Source organism: Melitaea cinxia, chromosome 2 (genome assembly GCF_905220565.1).
Source record: "Melitaea cinxia chromosome 2, ilMelCinx1.1, whole genome shotgun sequence".
Lineage (NCBI taxonomy): Eukaryota > Metazoa > Arthropoda > Insecta > Lepidoptera > Nymphalidae > Melitaea > Melitaea cinxia.
Genome location: NC_059395.1, coordinates 3,100,028 through 3,118,944, shown reverse-complemented (window position 1 = coordinate 3,118,944; position 18,917 = coordinate 3,100,028). Strand labels below are relative to the sequence as shown.

The 18,917-nt window shown below is 44.4% G+C and overlaps 1 protein-coding gene across 1 annotated transcript in view; it reads left to right on the top strand.

Moving 5' to 3' along the window:
* The window catches only part of LOC123667031 (DNA topoisomerase 2-binding protein 1-like), a 31,940-nt gene that overhangs the window by 1,486 nt on the left and 11,537 nt on the right, over positions 1 to 18,917 (top strand). The window contains exons 4-17 of the mRNA XM_045601040.1: positions 319 to 426; positions 1,011 to 1,148; positions 12,015 to 12,136; positions 12,348 to 12,523; positions 12,709 to 12,806; positions 12,890 to 13,009; positions 13,469 to 13,693; positions 14,304 to 14,493; positions 14,616 to 14,732; positions 15,141 to 15,313; positions 15,712 to 15,884; positions 16,510 to 16,771; positions 17,944 to 18,145; positions 18,374 to 18,496. Of these exons, the coding sequence (XP_045456996.1) occupies positions 319 to 426; positions 1,011 to 1,148; positions 12,015 to 12,136; positions 12,348 to 12,523; positions 12,709 to 12,806; positions 12,890 to 13,009; positions 13,469 to 13,693; positions 14,304 to 14,493; positions 14,616 to 14,732; positions 15,141 to 15,313; positions 15,712 to 15,884; positions 16,510 to 16,771; positions 17,944 to 18,145; positions 18,374 to 18,496 (2,227 nt within the window). The remainder of the gene's footprint in view (positions 1 to 318; positions 427 to 1,010; positions 1,149 to 12,014; positions 12,137 to 12,347; positions 12,524 to 12,708; positions 12,807 to 12,889; positions 13,010 to 13,468; positions 13,694 to 14,303; positions 14,494 to 14,615; positions 14,733 to 15,140; positions 15,314 to 15,711; positions 15,885 to 16,509; positions 16,772 to 17,943; positions 18,146 to 18,373; positions 18,497 to 18,917) is intronic.

The window sequence follows — 18,917 nt, the reverse complement described above, 5'->3', positions numbered from 1 at the left end:
GCATAAGCATAGGTACATATAATTTTTTTGTTTAATTTTCTGTATTATAAAACGAAAACCTTTTTTTTTTATTTAACACTAAAGCAGTATTATTTAGCTGTGATCTTCTGTAAGGTCAAGGTACTTCCCCAGTCGGGTCGCTCCATGATTTTGAGCAGGATATTTCTTGCTGTGCCCTACCTCAGTTAAATAGGTTAATAGGTTAGGTATATATTTATCAAACTATACATTATATATTCAAAAATATTGTAATCACATAAATAATTAAACTACATGCTAGTGTTGGTATGTTTTAAAATCATGATCAATTTTTTACAGGAAAAAATTAAACAAAGAGTTCACTGGATGGGTGGACTGTATAGTACAGTGTTGACGGAAGACACAACTCATCTTGTTTCTGATACGGTCTTATCTGATAAGTATATTGTATGTATACTCAATTTATGACTATACACTTATAACTCATTTAATCATCATGATATTTAATATGATCAATTATTTTAAATTATGTTAATACAGTTACATATATCTATACATATAATAAAACTGTAGAAGTCGAATTCCTGTACAATTAAAAAAAAATGCTAAAAACTGAGTCAGGTATGTAAGAAGTGAAATAGAACTAATTTAGATTTTTTTAAATTTTTTGTTTCCCTGTCTGTCTGTCTGTACAGGCTAATCTCCGAAACGACTGGACCGATTTAAATGAAATTTTGTATGGTGTTAGCTTATATCCCTGGTCAACATATAGGACTTTTGATCCCTAAAAATTAAAGAGTTCCCGTGGGATACTTAAATTGAAAGACAACCACGTGGACGAATTCGCGGGCATCAGCTAGTATAAGACAAAAGTCTAATTTTACAGAAGGTTGTCTTTGTTTTGTATATTTAAAATTAGTTCATTTTTTTTAACGTGTCGAAACTTGATATTAAAATAAGTTTTACTTGTTAACACAAAATTCTGTCTATAATAAAAACAAAAACTTTCAATAATTCGTATTTATTTCCAGAAATCAGTCGAAAGGGACATACCTGTAATGAGTGAGTCATGGGTGGATGCTGTTTGGGAAGCGTCGTTACGTCTCAATGTTAACGGGTCGTCATCTGAATTTGATGAATACAAACTACCACCGTTTGCTAACTTACAGGTAATAATGAATGTTACCATAAGCTATTTATGTTAAAAGGTACGTCCTGTAGTCATTGCTGTCATTTAGTTAACCTATGTCTTTTGGCAGATGTTACTATGGTATACTAGTTGCTTATTTGTTGTGTTATTAGTGTTTTTATTGTGTATATGTATGTATATAGTTTACATCTCACATCTTGCTAAATCTTATTTCATGCTTTTACTTCTTCTTCTTCTTTTATAATTGGACTCCCATAGGAATTGCCAAAGTCAGAGTGTTTTCCATCAATTACTTTGAAGACTCTGCTCGTAAGATTAGCGTTGTGATACTACAAGGTTATGTACGGTTTGCTTCACACCACTTATTCCTCTAAAAAAGACAAACACAACCAATGTTAGTATGTTAGAAAAAAAAACATCACATTTTAATATTGTTATCTAAAATAAATGTACTTAAAATATCTACTAAGGGAGTATTTACATGCGACAGAATAGATTTAAAATCGATAGGACGGGGAATAGATGGAGGTAGATAGTCGAATAAAGAACGGTTTTTTGGGCAAGAGAAGAAAATGTGATCCAATGTGCCTTCATCTAAACCACACTCACAAATAGAGTGGTCCCGGACTCTAATTTTTGCTAAAAATACAGGAGAACAACAATGTCCAAGTCGCATGCGGCAGATTGTTGAGCAGACGGTTTTTGTTGCTTTCCTGTATTTAAAAAACCATGGTTTAACCGGAATTTCAACCTGGATGGAGGCATAATGCTTGCCTCTGTCCCTACTAGATGTAGTCCACAGGGTATTCCACTCAGTTATTAAATTCTTTCTAGCAAGTGGTAAAAGATCATGGCAATGTGCTTTATACTGGCTTAGCGAGCCTGATGATGAAGCTTCTCTAGCATAGGCATCCGCACTCTCATTACCAGCTATTCCACTATGGCCTGGAATCCATGCCAGCGCTACTTGAATATTTTTAGAATGACAATCAAAAAGTAACTGCCTTATTTTTAATATTATTGGGAACTTATTTCTTGAGTGAAATTGGTTAGAAACAATTGCCTCCAGAGAGCTTCTGGAATCCGAGAGAATAATGGATTTATCTAATTGGTGGGATTCAATAAATGAGAGAGCTTCTAGGATAGCTAGTGATTCTCCTGAAAAAACCGATGAAATAGCTGGGAGCTTGAAATTCAAAATCACATTAACCCTCGGAATCCACACTGCTACACCCACGCAACTATGCTCATTCAATTTGGAAGCGTCTGTAAAAATAAGCAGCCAATCTCTAAAGTGCTCATTAATGATTTGTAGAAACTGATAGTTGGAAAGAGTGGAACCCTTATCTATTGGAAAATTTAATATTATATTCGGAGAGAATACAAGAGATTTAAAAGGCGTCTCAAATAGAGGATTAAGTCGACATTGAAAGATGGGACAAGGTAGGCGAGCGATTTTTCGATAGCTGATCACAAGACATGGAAGATTTTTGTGCATCCAATAATTTGAGGAAGAAACTAGCTGTGACAGATAATGAAGTTTGTCAATAAGTGGGTGGGAAGTAGATTGAAAAATTTTGTATACAAACCTATCAGATAAATATTGCCTTCTAAGTTGAAGTGGTGGGTCAACACACTCAACTTGAAGAGCATTTATGGGCGATGACCTCATAGCACCTACAACAATACGAAGAGCTTTTGTTTGAATTTTATCTAGCGATTTCAGATAAGTTCTACTGCATGGTTCAAGGAGAAACGATCCGTAATCTAAGTGACTACGAACCAGAGAATTGTATAGGAGTTTCTGGGTATATGGGTGAGAGCCCCACCATACACCAGAGAGGGCGCGAAGAATGTTTATACTCTTCTCACATTTTTGGGTGATATGGTTGATGTGATGAGTACCGTTCATCTTAGAGTCAAGATAAACCCCCAAGAACTTAACACAATTCCTCATTGGAAAAACCTGAAGATTATTGTAAATACTAATATTCTGGATGGATCTAGAGCGCGAGAAAACCACCACTGTACTTTTTTCGGTTGAAATGGATAGGCCATGTCTATCCAGCCAATCATTTAAATAATTAACGGCAGAGTTCATGCGAGTGGAACAATCTGAAATATTCTTAGAAGAAATGTACATTGCTATATCATCTGCATATTGGAGAACATTGCAAAAGCAATTAATAGAAAGGTCTAAGTCATATGTATAAATACTATAGAGGAGAGGGCTTAGCACAGAGCCTTGGGGTAATCCTTTCCATACTAACCTAGGGGGTAGAAAAGAATTTTGAGAACAGATAATAAGAGAGCGAGAAGAAAGATAGTTGAAAATAAAATTAGTCATCTTCACTGGAACACTCAGCTGGAGCATTTTCTGCCTGAGTATCGGAAGAAGCACGTTATCATATGCAGATGATATATCAAGGAACAATCCTACCACTGATTCATTCTTCGAAAAAGCAATGCGTATGTCGGTTATAAAAGTTCCTAAACTGTCGGTGGTGCTATAACCTTTTCGAAATCCGAACTGAGTTTTAGATATAACGCCTTTACTCTCCATTAACCATTCCAGTCTATTTTTAATCATGTGCTCTAGAATTTTTGCTAAAGTAGCCGAGAGAGCTATTGGGCGGTATCCATTGGGGTCTAAGCTATGTTTTCCGTGTTTTAAAATGGGCAAAATAATTTGAGTACGCCATTCTTCAGGAGGGACCTCAGATTGGTAAATGGCATTCATAAAATTTAGGCATACACTTTGAGTTGCTGGACCGCTTCTGAAAATAAAAGAATAGGGAATCCCATCTAAGCCTGGAGAGGAGTCTTGAAGAACATGTAGCACTAACTGAAGCTCCTCCATAGAGAACGGCGAATCGAAGTAGTCTGTTGGTTGAAGGGACGCAGAAATATGAGTAATACATTCCTCAAAGGTTGGGGCAGATAAAGGTGCTAACTTTTGTGCGAAAGCATTTATCCACACAGATGTATCATTAGACTGTTGAGAATCACATACAAAGTATGACCCCCTAAATTTTCTGATATTATTCCAGACCAAAGAGGAATGGGAATCCGGGGACAGACTTTCACAAAAGCGTGACCACGCAAGTTTCTTTTTCTGAGCAAATAGTCTAGTCGCATCCGCTGCCACCTTTTTATAATTAAGAAAGTTTTCCATAGTCATGGATGATGAATACGACCGTTCAGCAGACTTACGGAGTCTACACATAGTAGTGCATTCTGCATCCCACCACGGAGGAGACAGTCGTCTATGACTTTCAGTAGTTTTTAAAGGGATTGATGTATCTGCAGAGCGTATAAACACATTTTTAAAATGAGTATATTGAGAGTGAACATTCTCACAGGTGATTGGTGGAATATGACTAACTTCATTATCGGTGGTTAATGCAAATTTAGACCAATCTGCCTTTGGCACTTTATATTTGAATCTGGGCCGGCCGGTAATAACATTTAATCTGGAGGCATACATTATCGAGATGGTTATTGGGAAATGATCACTACCAAAACTGCTGGGTAATACTGCCCAAGTGAGTGAAGGAGATATTGAAGGGGAACACAGTGACAGATCAACTGCACTCCTCGGATTCTGTAGGGGGGAGACACGTCGGGTAGGAGAACCATTATTAAGTATTACCAGGTTATTGCTATCTATTAGATCCAGTAGTAGTGGGGACATATTGTCATTAAAATATGATCCCCATGAGGTGTGATGAATATTGAAATCACCTAATATTATAAGGGGAGCAGGGAGTGAAGATATAATAGATGAAAATTCGGATAAAGCTGAAGAAGTGGGACTAGGGAGATATACTGACACAAAAGTAATATTAGAAGAGCGGACGGCCACGACATTTATATGTTCACTATGTACAGGTAGAGGGACATGACAATATATACATTTATTGGAGACAAATAAAGCAGCTCCACCATGGCCATCATTTCTATCATCCCGGAAACATGCATAACCGGGAACTCTGAAGCGAAAGCCAGGTCTTAACCATGTTTCCTGGATAGCTAGAATTGATGGGTTGAAAATATTAATTAAGTGAATAAGGTCATGTTTTTTATTTCTGATACTACGGCTATTCCACTGGATCAGCTTGCTTTCCATTATTGGACAATAGAGTAGTTAGCTGAGTCAAGCTGGTGAGAGTTTTGTTCGGTAGTCCGGTGTCACTAAACCGGGAGATAATATTAATAAGAATGTTGGCGAGTTGTTCTATTAGGTTATCATTTGGAGATAAGGTTTCCTGTGTCAAGGCACATCCATTAAGAGTCTGTGAGATAGGTTCCCTCACAATATCCCGATGAGCTAGTTGGTCATATCCTGGAATAGCAGTGGGGATTGGCCGGCGAGCGGTGAATGTTGTTTTTTTGTAAGATATGCTTTTAGAATGTATTGTATTGTATTGTATTGTAGTGGGCTCGGTTTTCCGCATTTAGACACAGAGGTGGTCCGTTGTGCGTGAAAAGAGGGCTGACTAATTCAGCCAGCCCAGCTCCTTCCAGAAGCTCAGAAGCCTCCTGGGGCGTTCACAGGCTTCTCGGAGCGTCCTTATTCCCTTAAGGATGGTAGCCCGGTGTGCGGCCACTCCCTCGCATTCCAGGATTACGTGGGCGGCTGTTTCTTCAGCAGCCAGACAGCCCCTGCAAAGAGGGCTGTCTGTTGCATTCATGATGAATAGTTGGTGATTAAGTGCCATATGGCCGGTAATCGTGCCTACAACTATTCGGATGTCTAAACGGTTAAGACTGAGCAGTCGGCACGCTAGTTGCGGTGATACTTCTGTGAGTATCAATTTAGACTGCCTACAGCCGGTTTGGTTTGCCCAAAGGGCATTGTGATTTGCACGTGTACGTTGCCTTACCCACGAGCGCAGTTGTCCAAAAGGTAGCGGCATTAGGATAGTTGGGCCGGCAACCTTTGTATTGGACCCCCGTCTTGCAAGCTCGTCGGCAGCGTCGTTACCGTGTGATCCACTATGTCCTTTTATCCACTGTAGTATTACCTCATTATGTGAGGCTAACACTTCCAGGGTTTGATGACATTCGTATATAAGACTAGAGTTGATCGAGTTGCTCTCTAGTGCTTTAAGTACAGCCATGCTGTCCGACAGAATACGGATTTTGCAACCCCTAATGCCTTTTGACAGGACGGCGGTGGCTGCATGGGTTATCGCAACACATTCACATTGAAAGATGGAACTGTGTTGGCCCAGCGTTAGTGATAAATTGATATTAAGGTCTTGTGAGTACACTCCAGCACCGGTACCAGACCCCATTTTGGAGCCGTCCGTGTAGATGCGGACCTCACGTATGCCAGACTGGTCTCTTACAGCCTCAAATGGTTGTATATGGTATTTCCTTTCAAAAATATGTTGTTTGGGAATCCTATCACATGGAGCGGCAAGCAGTGGCTCATAGCTCACAAGGTTGCTCCAAAGTTTGTTGTGTGGACCCTCCTGGTTGCACCACAGGCCCAAGTGTTTCAGCCTGATAGCTGACATAGCCGCCTCCTGTTGTATAAACAGATCAAGCGGTGCCAGGTCAAGCATAACCTCAAGAGCTGCTGTGGGAGCGGTACGCATGCAACCAGTGATTGCAGAGCACGCTATTCTCTGAAACCGCTGGAGCTTATTTTTAACGGTTATAAGTTCTGTTCTCTGCCACCAGATTACCGCACCGTAGGTAATAATAGGCCTGACAATGGTTTTGTAAAGCCATAGAGTAATTTTAGGTGATATGCCCCAGCTTTTGCCGAGGAGCCGTTTGCATTGGCAGAGGATTATGCTGGCTTTGTTGATTTTTGAGTCTAAATGCCTGTTCCAAAGAAGTTTACTATCCAGGATTACTCCAAGATATTTGACCTCCTTGGTTAGGGCAAGACTGGTGCCAAATAATTTAGGGAGTTTGAGGTTCCCTAAATTCCGTTTATTAGTGAACATCACAAGTTCCGTCTTTGCGGGGTTCACTGTTAGTTCGTGGTCTGCACACCACTGTTCAACGACTTTTAGTGCGGCCCTCATTTGGTCGCAGACTGTCCTCTCAGATGGTCCACTGACGAGTACAGTTAAGTCGTCTGCATAGCCAACTGTGAGAAATCTGCGGTCATTGAGCAAGGTGATCAGTTCGTCGATCACTATGTTCCACAGGAGCGGGGAAAGGACCCCCCCCTGCGGACACCCCCTCGCTACAACGCCTCTGGTTGTTTCATTCACAGTGAATTGGATGGCCCTGTACCTGAGCATGCCGTCAATCCACCCGACAATTGTGTTATTGACTCCACGCTTAGTCAGGGCCCGGCTTATGCTGGTAAACTTAGTTTTATCAAAGGCCCCTTCAATATCGATAAAGGCGCCTAGAGTTGATATTTTGTGGTGGAGATTGCCCTCTATATAGGATATAACCTTATGTAGGGCAGAATCCGTTGATTTGCCCATTGAGTAGGCGTGTTGGTTGGGATTCAGAGGTTGCTCAACCAAAGTTGTGCTCCTCAGCTCCCGATCTATTAGCCTTTCCAGAACTTTCAATAGAAAGGAGGTAAGGCTAATAGGTCTGAATGATTTGGGTTGCGAGTAGTCTCCTTTGCCGGGTTTGGGTATGAAGACTACCTTAACCTCCCTCCATAACTTTGGAGTGTAGCAGTATGCTAAGCAACTCCTATATATAGAGACGAGGTGGTCGATTAGCTTCCTATCACTCCATCTTAGCAGGCCTGGAAATACCTTATCCAGCCCTGCCGACTTATATGGAAGGAAACTGTTGATGGCCCAGATTACTTTGTCATGTGTGACAATTTTCTTGGCGGTGATCCAGTCCACCATTACAGGTGTCTTCTTTGGCTCTTCCTCCCATGCCACATTACTTTCGATTTGGCATCCTGGGAAGTGTGTAGTGATTAACAGTTCTGAGGTTTCCAGATCCGTTTTGGTATATGTTCCATCCGGTTTCTTCAGGCATCCCAGGTTGTGCACTGGTTCGCTGCACACTATATTCTTAACTCTGTTCGCCTGATTGTTCGTTTCAATATTGGTACAAAAGCGCCTCCAGCACTCCCTCTTCCTCGTTCTGATGCGCCTTTTGTAGTGATATTGGGCTTGCTTGTAGGCGTCCCAATGGTGTTCGAGACGAGTATTCTTTGCTCTGTTGAACAACTTCCTCACCCTGCGTCGTAGCTTCTCGAGCTCCGGTCCCCACCAGTGCCCCCTACGAAACTGTCGCGCACTGGGCGATGAAAGTGGGCATGTTTGTTCGAAGCTGGTGATTAGGCAGTCGGTTATCAGGTTGATATGGTTATCTATGTCTTCCGTGCCTTCATGGTTATCGGGTAGTACGACGCCTTTGAGTTTCTCCGTTGTCAGAAGCTCATACCTGCCGCGGTCCATCTTCCGAGGGTTACGGCGGGGTTTAGGTGACGTCAGCGTGATTTCCAGGTTATATTTGATCCACCGGTGATCGGAGCACGACACGTCGTCAGACACATGCCAATCTGAAATATATTCGGACACATGCTCTGTCGCCAGAGTTAGATCAATGATGGTTTGGGATCTCGAAGTTACAAAAGTTGGTTCAGATCCTTTATTTATAATGTTAAGGTTAGTTGCGATTAAAAAAGAAACAAAGTCCTCACCTCGCTGGTTGTTGTCCTTGCTGCCCCATAGCGCATGGTGCGCATTGGAGTCAGCGGATATGATGAGCTCCAGACCCTGGCGCTCGCAGTGCTCAGCAAGCGCGGCTAGCTCTGGGGTGGGGATTTCAGCATCACCCGGCAGGTAGGCAGATGCTATCACCACATCAGGTAAGCCTGAAGAGGGTTCTTTTTGGAGCCTGACGGTTGTAAGATCTCTGCTACAGAACTCGGTTATTAAGGTGATGTTCACGTCCTTGTGTGCGTAGATACAAGTGCGTGGGTGGTGTACGTTGTTATTTAGAAGTAACTTACCTCCAATGTTGCTTAGACCGCAGATCCTCCCCTTCCTGATCCACGGCTCTTGGATCAGGGCCACGGTCTTCGTTTTGCCCTCCAGCAATCTGCGTAAGTTGGCCGTCGCAGTCTGGCTATGCTGGAGGTTAGCTTGGGTAATTGTTAGTAGGCATTTAGGAGGAGCTGGCACCGCCATCATCGCTGGATTCCAGGATGGCGTCGTCAGGATCCCCTGGCTCGTCCTTGGAGAGATCACCCAGGTCTATTTGGGGACCCTCCTCGGACGAGCCGGTGTCGACGACAGGCTCCTTACTGGAGCCCGGCTGTCCCTCCACCATTTTGTTGTCTGCACTGCCTGGGTCACTAAGGACCTTCTCGTCCGCTCCGAGATTCGGCAGTGCGGTAGTGCGGTCGTCGTGGAAGCGAGCGTAGATGTTACCAAACTTGTAGTAAACTCTACGCTCGCTTCCCCTCAGCTTTTCCGCGTCATCCTCTGGGATGCCAAGGAGGAGATACATGGATGTCTTCTCCTCCGTTGGCACCGCATTGTAGAGCGCCCAGTTGGAGACGCGGAACTGCGGGTTCTGGCACATGATCCGCAGGCGGATCTTATCCAGAGTATCCTCCGGGTCCACCTGCGGGATCAAGAGCCCCACTTTGACACGCCGCGGGATTTCAGACTGCCTTTTGACAACCAGCCTGGTTCCCGCGCGTGGTGATGTGATCCTCCCTATGGAGCGACGAAGCCACTGAAGGGCAAAATCGTCCCTGCACCACATCTTAAGGGTGCCCTCACTATGGAAGGCTTTCCCCCTAAACTGCGGTGCAGCAACGGGTGTTGCGGAAGTGCTGGGCGAGAATATTTCCTCGTCCATCGGCTCCTTCGAGCCCTCAAGTGGGGACGCTGTCAGCGCCAGAAGTCACCTCAGGATATAGAGCCCCACCCCGCCAGGAAGCAGGCCGAGCTGGGCGAGATGATTTTCACCGTCCCACCCGTCGTCCACCCCCAACGGGACAGAGCTCTCGCCTGACGGCCCTCTGACGGGACGTCACAGCCGATTGACCGGAGGTGGCTAGCCTCCGGCCTCCCGTGTCAGGAGAAATCCAGACCAAAGTGGAGTGTTGCCTAGGAGACGTACAACAGCCGACGCTCTTTCGGCTCAGCCACCAGGATTCCTTCATCCCCCCTTACGGGTCCCCGCGCACGGCACAAACACGCAGGTGGTCAATTAAGGCCAACCTTCGCTTACTGTTGCGAGGGAAGGTCCGCAGGAACTTGACCACACCATCCCTGCAGAAGTGTTATGTTTGAACCTTGTTGTGGGTGTCTATTGTGTGTAGAAAGTGTGTAGGTGCATGTTTAGTATGTACGCTCTTGCGCGTGTGGGGGCCTGAGGGAGTGTATCTGTGTAGTATGAATGTGGTGTTCTAGGTGAGTATGCTATGTGTGTGTGTGTGTTACGGGAGTGCCCGCGCCAGCACTGCCCACGGTTGCTTGCGCAGGCACTCTCGGTTTGTTATTCATTTAGCACCACCCAGGGGGCACGTGTAGGGGCAAGTGGTTAGGTAGTACCTACGGACGCGAATAACTTTACCCCCCAATGCTTTTAGAATGATTAGAATTGGGAGATGTTGACATAATATTGTTGTTAGGAGAGGATCTAACAGTGTCTGCAAAGGGTCTTACTTGGGGAAATCTGGCTGAAGCTTCTAAATATGAAATACTCTCTTGAGACATTACTAATTTGATTGCCTTTTGTCGGGAATGCTCTGGGCAAGATGTATTGTTTGCATTGTGAGTACCAGAGCAAAATAGACAGGTTGGTGTTTCTACTGTACAAGTTTCTCCTTCATGCATCTGAGCACATTTGAAACATCTTGGACTTGACCTGCACTGTGCTTTAACGTGCCCAAATCTACAACATTTGTTGCACTGGATAGTGGGTAACACATAGGTTTCTACAGGCAAAGAGGTAAAATAACAATAAACATGGGGAGGGAGTTTCTGTCCAGTAAATGTGAGGACTACAGACTGTGTTGGAATCCATACAGGAGAATTATGTTCATTAATCGATTTTCGACTTAGTTTCCGGGCCTTGACCACTCCCCCATAACCAGAGGGAACTTGTAAATTCGTTACTAGTTCTTCCATGGACCATTCAACAGGTACTGCACGGATGATGCCCATGCGAGATACGCTGTAACTGGGAATAGATGCAGTATATCCAGAGCTAGTAAGAACTGTTAAATCTAAAAAGGAATTAGCCTGCTGTGACGTTTTGAATTCAATCGATACGCGATTACGCCCAATACGCTTTATGCCGTCGATCACAATATTAGTTACTTTATTTTTGTGTAAAAACTGACCGAATTGAATAGGCCGCAGAATAGTTCCACTATTGGGATTAGTTTCTGTTTTGGAAACATGGACAATGAAAGGGGCAATATCCTCGGTCGAGTATAACCTCTTTTCATTTTGAAATTCCGGCGTGACATAATTCAATTGAATGGATGGTGTTTGATGAAAATTATTAGTGGGTCTTTTAGGTTGAGATAAATTAGCATCGCTATTAATTCTTTTTCTATTATTAGTTTCATCTATTTCCATTGTTTGGGAGAAATTACAGGAACCTCCACCAGGGTCAGGGGGTTCGGAATCCATAATTAATTACTTAAATATACTTACGCTTACAATATACACGACAAAAACAAACAAATAAGACTATACACACAGTAAAACTATACACAAAAACTAGAAAAATAAGCAAAACTTTACGCAACAACGAAAACACTTGTAATTGTCACTCGACCAAAGAGCAGAGTCCATGCTTTAACTTAAAACTTATACAAATTGTGTTGAGTGTGTGTGTGTGTGTTAATTTTAATAATAATAAAGTTTCTTGTCACGTATCTACATAATATTAAAAAAAAAAAAATTTCTAGGTCACGACATCAGGTATAAGCAAAAAGGAAAAACAAAATATAATGAAGTTAGTCAATGAAAACGGTGGCGTGTTCTCTGGAGCTTTTCAGAGTGAGACGACTGACGTTGTTGTGTTAACTAAGTAAGTTTTAAAAACTTTTTTTCTGTAAATTTTGTGATTTTTATTGATATTGATTAATTTCGTGAGTTTTAAGAGAAGTTAAAAAGAAGTTTGAATGTACATCAAACATTTTAGTAGCTCTTTTATTAATTATAATACCAAAAAGTTTTATTACATTTTTTTTCTTTTTTTTTATAAGAATATATTTTAAACTGGCTATACATATTCCAAGGGAGGGTGTTGGGAGCGAAAAATACAAAGCGGCGGTTGAGTATGGCAAAGCCTGTGTAGTTCCAGCTTGGGTTGTTGAGAGTGCTCGTAAAGGAGTTTGTGAACCGTTAGCCAAGTATCGTGTAGCTGGTGCCTCTACGTCTTCACCGCTGGCAGAACACCGATTACCAGATATGAGTAAGTACTCAAAAGACAGGTACTAATGCATAATCACTCACTACACAGTACACCAGCAACTGTATTTACTGTTATTGTTGTTTTTTAGTTTTGAAGTAAAAGTCACACATATGTCTGACAGTAAATGAAAATATTTAATTTTATATTTTTCATATTAGATTGATAACATTTCTTTTTAATTACAGGTCTAAATTTTTCTCGCATAACAAACTTGAAACCACCAAACAATTTTGTTGACGAAAGCAGAGCTGTGGACATGTCTACGTTATCCTGTAAGATGAAGGTGTCGTATCCATACATTTTTTTGTTTTAATATACATCTGTGATTTTAAAGCTGTAATTGTAATAATAATATTTAATTTACAGTTATCACAGGAAAGTAGGAAATCGCACGACTCGTCGTTCGATAAGGAAATAATAGCAGAGTTTGAAAATTTCGACATGAGTTGTATTAAAAAGGCTGGACCTATCTTTGATGGATTTTGTGTGAGTTATATTTTTTGTAATTATTTATAGTCGTCATCACTTTATTTAACTACGATGGATGTAATGAGATAAAGTTCTGAAATAGGATTGTCTAAAACTATTTGTATAATTTTTCTAATTTCGATATCCACACTCGAATGCCATCTTTTGGATCTGTGGATAAGGTCGACGAAATGGATAAGGTCACCTCACATGCTACAGTAACAACAATACGGGATTTGGCATAATTTTTTGAAGTTATACCTTTGGCGCGTTAGGAAAAAATTATGAGAGTAAATTTTAACGATGCGCGCGCACACCGTCACCAAAAAAACGGACACCCTGAAGTAAGCTAGTCAACGAAGAAGAAGTTAGCAACGTGAAGTTAGCTAGCCAATGAAGTGTAACTTCTTACGTTCGTACATAAGTACACACACTATTTTTTTGTTATTTTTGTTAATATAAAATTTGTCCTCATAGATCTGGGTGTCGGGCCTGTCGGGGGTGGCCCGCGAGCGCGCCGCCGCGCTCATCTCGCGCTGCGGCGGCGTGCGCTACGACCAGCCGCACGAGCGCGTCACGCACACGCTCGCCACGCGCGCCGCCGCGCCCGCCGCGCGCCGCGCGCTGCCCGCCGCGCCCGTGCTGTCCGCGCTGTGGCTGCCGCGCTCCGTGCGCGCCGCGCGCGCGCTGCACGAGGCGGAGGTAGCCCGCCACACTCACGCGCCCCGCCCCCCGCCCCCGCCGCGCCCGTGCTGTCCGCGCTGTGGCTGCCGCGCTCCGTGCGCGCCGCGCGCGCGCTGCACGAGGCGGAGGTAGCCCGCCACACTCACGCGCCCCGCCCCCCGCCCCCGCCGCGCCCGTGCTGTCCGCGCTGTGGCTGCCGCGCTCCGTGCGCGCCGCGCGCGCGCTGCACGAGGCGGAGGTAGCCCGCCACACTCACGCGCCCCGCCCCCCGCCCCCGCCGCGCCCGTGCTGTCCGCGCTGTGGCTGCCGCGCTCATGTGTATTGCCCATAGTCACCACAGGACAGGCGGGTCGGTGACCGCAGGGCTGCCTTTATCGCACCGAAAACGCTGTTGCTCGTCTTCGGCCTGTGTATTTCAAAGCTAGCAGTTGGATGGTTATCCCCTCATTGGTCAGCTTATTAAGTTCCAAGGTGGTAATGGAACTGTGTTATCCCTTAGTCGCCTCTTACGACACAAAAAGAGGGAGTGGCTATATTCTGTACTGTCGTAACCACACAGCAATAAACACTTAAGTCGTTTTTACTTCTATTACAGACTCATCCATATATTTCTTTATACTCCATTCAGTTCCTCCTCGAGTCTGAACCCGTCACGCCAGTTAAATCCAGTACTCGTAAGCCGAACATCGAAACCGCGTCCCCCATGAGCAAACGCAACCTGCAGCTGCTTCGTAAACCACTAAATTTGCCACCACCGGTAACGGAGGCCGAACCTGAGCCTGAAGAGAAAGATGAGCTCGTCAATCATTATTTGAGCCGTAAGATATTTTAATAGTGTCTTTCGTTGTATTATAATTAAAAGAAAAAAAAAATTAGAAAGTAGAATGTAGTAAAATGTTGATATCATTTGGTTTTACCAATGTTTAAAAAAATGTTTTAGAAGTAGCCCCTGAACCACAAGAGAAAACACCGGAACCAGCGCCCGGTCCTCAAGAACCAGATGTAACTGAAGATGTGACGAATGATCCAACGGAAGAAATAGAACAGATATTTAGAGGTTGGTCTATTTTTTATAGAACTAAGATGGCAAAAACGGGTTCTGTTCGCTCGATGTTAAGCGGTTACTAAAGTCTAAGAACGCCTGCGACGTCAGGAGCATTACTATGCATACTCTCCAGGAGTTCTGGCTATCTTATTCATCACAGGAACATAGTACAGCTTAGAACAGTATTAGTTGGCTCTGAACTGCTGTAAAATTAGGAAATGTGCCCAATTGGGCTGATTCAGTGATCATTTGTGAGTTTGGGGTATTTCCCAGATTGGATGCTCTAGAGTTTGGGTGAGATATTTAATTATGTTTTAATGTGTTCACAAAAAGAAAGAAAACAAAAAAACGAATGATTACAATTTGATGTTCACATTTTTACTACCTATCTATAAATACCCTATGTTCTCATCTCATCAGGTATAAAGATCGAAGTTCACGGTTTGGATGATGATGCGATATGTGAAATCGGTGCGGAAGTAGCGGCCGCTGGTGGTTTACTGGTGGCTGCTGGTACTGGCGGCTCGTACGCGCTGGTGCCGTTGGACTGGGATATGCAGGCATCAGTGGAGATGGTCACTGTCTTCTGGATTGTGAGTAGTGTACACTGTTGCGTTTTAAGGTTCCCAGAATATTTGATATGTGAGATATGAGCTAAAGATATCATCATTGCTTGCTGCTGACAGCTAAAACTGCTGGCACATTGCACAATGAACACTTTGTAGGCATATGTATATTTCTGTGTTCCATGTTCTCAATTGTATAGTCTGGTTTTCGATTTTGTTCATTTGAAAAGTCACCCTCTGTATCGAGAGTTTAAGATCTAATTCCAAGAATATATAGCAAATATGTTTGGTTTATGGCATGCAATATTTTCATAGAAACGCTGCATTTACTTTGCTGGTACATGATGAACGTCAGAGAACTGTCTATTGGAGAACAATTAATTTTATCATCTAAAATAAGGTTTCTACATTTTTTATGGTAACAGAAAGACTGCCTATCCCAGCAAGAGTTGCTTCCCGTGCAATACTACCATCGGCCCGTGAAACTGCCTCAGTGGAACGGTCCAGGACCTCTGGTGGGTGTGGTGGCGAGTCTGAGTACCTACAGTGGAGTCGAACGGGCTTTCCTAGATGAATTAGCTAAATTACTTGGAGCTACGTAAGTTGCTAGATGTCGTATTTTAAAGGCAATATCTTTGGAATATTTTTGTGATAGAGGATGGCCAGGATTTTTCAAATATTGTATTTTTCTAGTTAATAGCATACTATTCAGTTTACCTTATGTTGCACTGCATGGCTAGGATATCTCTTAAACAGAGGAAGCGTTGAAACTTGTTCAACGTTACTGCTGTGTGCGTGTAGCTCACAGAAGTTTTGCTTTAACGTAGATCATGACGTACAACTTTAAATGCCTAAATCCAGGGTTGTATGTAACCTTATATGATACAGTCTATGGTTGACTGAGAGATGACATGTGAGGGAAGGTTATGAGGGAAACCAAACCCAATGAAAGTCGTTCTAACACTAAATTTATTAAGATTATTTTGAGTATATATAGGCAGAAGGACAGACGTCATTTGACGTCATCAGCAAACAAATAACAGTTTCATTAGAAATCTGCATCAGTCAAATAACAATTTCGCAATAAATCAGCTAAATTAAAGAGGTTATTAATTTGGAAGACTATATTGCTCAATGTGCGTTAATTGGCGTATTTTATCTATTAGTCCATATTTTGTAGGATATATGTAACATATACAATAATAATATAATAACGCCCGCAGTACCCAGCTCCGTTTCTGCCGTCGCAACACGGCCACGGCGCTGGCGTCCACCCACCTGATTTGCCCCGCGGCGGCGGGCGACAAGTACCAGGGCGCCGTGAAGTGGGCGCTGCCGGCCGTCACGGCGGGCTGGCTGCTGGGCTGCGCGCGCGCGGGCAGACGCCTGTCCGAGCGCGGCTTCCTGGTGGGCGACACCGCGGGTGAGCCGTCCGGCCTTGTAGCCGCCTGCCCGAGCGCGGCTTCCTGGTGGGCGACACCGCGGGTGAGCCGTCCGGCCTTGTAGCCGCCTGCCCGAGCGCGGCTTCCTGGTGGGCGACACCGCGGGTGAGCCGTCCGGCCTTGTAGCCGCCTGCCCGAGCGCGGCTTCCTGGTGGGCGACACCGCGGGTGAGCCGTCCGGCCTTGTAGCCGCCTGCCCGAGCGCGGCTTCCTGGTGGGCGACACCGCGGGTGAGCCGTCCGGCCTTGTAGCCGCCTGCCCGAGCGCGGCTTCCTGGTGGGCGACACCGCGGGTGAGCCGTCCGGCCTTGTAGCCGCCTGCCCGAGCGCGGCTTCCTGGTGGGCGACACCGCGGGTGAGCCGTCCGGCTTTGTAGCCGCCTGCCCGAGCGCGGCTTCCTGGTGGGCGACACCGCGGGTGAGCCGTCCGGCCTTGTAGCCGCCTGCCCGAGCGCGGCTTCCTGGTGGGCGACACCGCGGGTGAGCCGTCCGGCCTTGTAGCCGCCTGCCCGAGCGCGGCTTCCTGGTGGGCGACACCGCGGGTGAGCCGTCCGGCCTTGTAGCCGCCTGCCCGAGCGCGGCTTCCTGGTGGGCGACACCGCGGGTGAGCCGTCCGGCCTTGTAGCCGCCTGCCCGAGCGCGGCTTCCTGGTGGGCGACACCGCGGGTGAGCCGTCCGGCCTTGTAGCCGCCTGCCCGAGCGCGGCTTCCTGGTGGGCGACACCGCGGGTGAGCCGTCCGGCCTTGTAGCCGCCTGCCCGAGCGCGGCTTCCTGGTGGGCGACACCGCGGGTGAGCCGTCCGGCCTTGTAGCCGCCTGCCCGAGCGCGGCTTCCTGGTGGGCGACACCGCGGGTGAGCCGTCCGGCCTTGTAGCCGCTGCTCGTGACTGGCGTGGCCGACTTGCAATCAACTCGGTGACCATCAGCATCATCAGCGTTATCAGTCGTAGTTTTTTATTTACTGTTTTATTTGTGACTTTAACTGAGGTAGGGCACAGCAGGAATTTCCTGCTCAAAATCTGGAGCAGCCCGACCGGGGTAGTGACGAGTAAGGTGACCAGAGCTCCTGGGGTGGATTGTGGATTGGGGACTGGGTCGGCAACGTGTTTGCGATGCTTCTGGTGTTGTAGGTGTCTATAAGCTACGGTAATCTCTTATCATCAGGTGAGCCGTACGCTTGTTTGCCGACCTAGTGATATAAAAAAAAGACTAAATACTTAATAATAAGATAATATTCATGTTTTCAGCGCCACCATCACCCGAACAATCTAGGAATTCTGGAATCCAACCAGAGCCTGAAGCTAAATGTACAAATGAACAAAGAGACAAAGAAAATACAATGCGCCCGCCAGCAGCTAACAATATAATCCGGCGAGGGTCTTCCAGCAAAGAACAGACACCAAAGGGAAAAATCGGAACTGGTATTTTTTTCTATTGCATTTTGTTTCGTCTCATACCCACCACCATTACTATACCAATTTAATAAACTCAGTTAAACTGTATATAATAATCTTGTGAGTTCTACTTAATTTTTTTTAAAGTTTTTCGTATATGGTCCTTCGAGCCAGATAGACAAACAATTATTATATGATAAGATAAGAAATTAAGACTGTAAGTATGAATTCTACACGTTTCGTACTAATTTCCAGATAGCGATGCCGATATGTCACCAGCCTCACGTTACATAGCGATGGCTCGGCAAGGGCTACTGGGATGTGACTCGCAGGAAACCCCGAAACGATTGCAAGAACTCAAGGAAGATGGTAAACAAGGTAAAACACTATATATTTATAAAGAAGAAAAAAAAAATCTTAATGAATCTCTTTTTATTTCTTCTTTTCTCTATTATATGTATATATATATATATATATCCATTATATGTAGTATATTATGTTTATGACTGATAGCACTTATTTTGCGCCCATATCGCCAATAACAATCAATTCTAGTCCTCTGCCCAAAGGTTGCCTGGAAGAAATCGCTGCTTTAGCGATAAGGCCGCCTGTTGCAACTAATGCAAATTTATTATATTTTTTTACCTCATTAAACTTATTTTACTTTTGTGTTGGTGTGCAAAAGTGTAAATAAATAAATAAAAAATATATTTACTTATTTTTATATCATATAACTTGTAAACTCCATGCCAATTCTTTATCAACTATTTGTACACTTCCCTACCTCTTCTCATTTTAT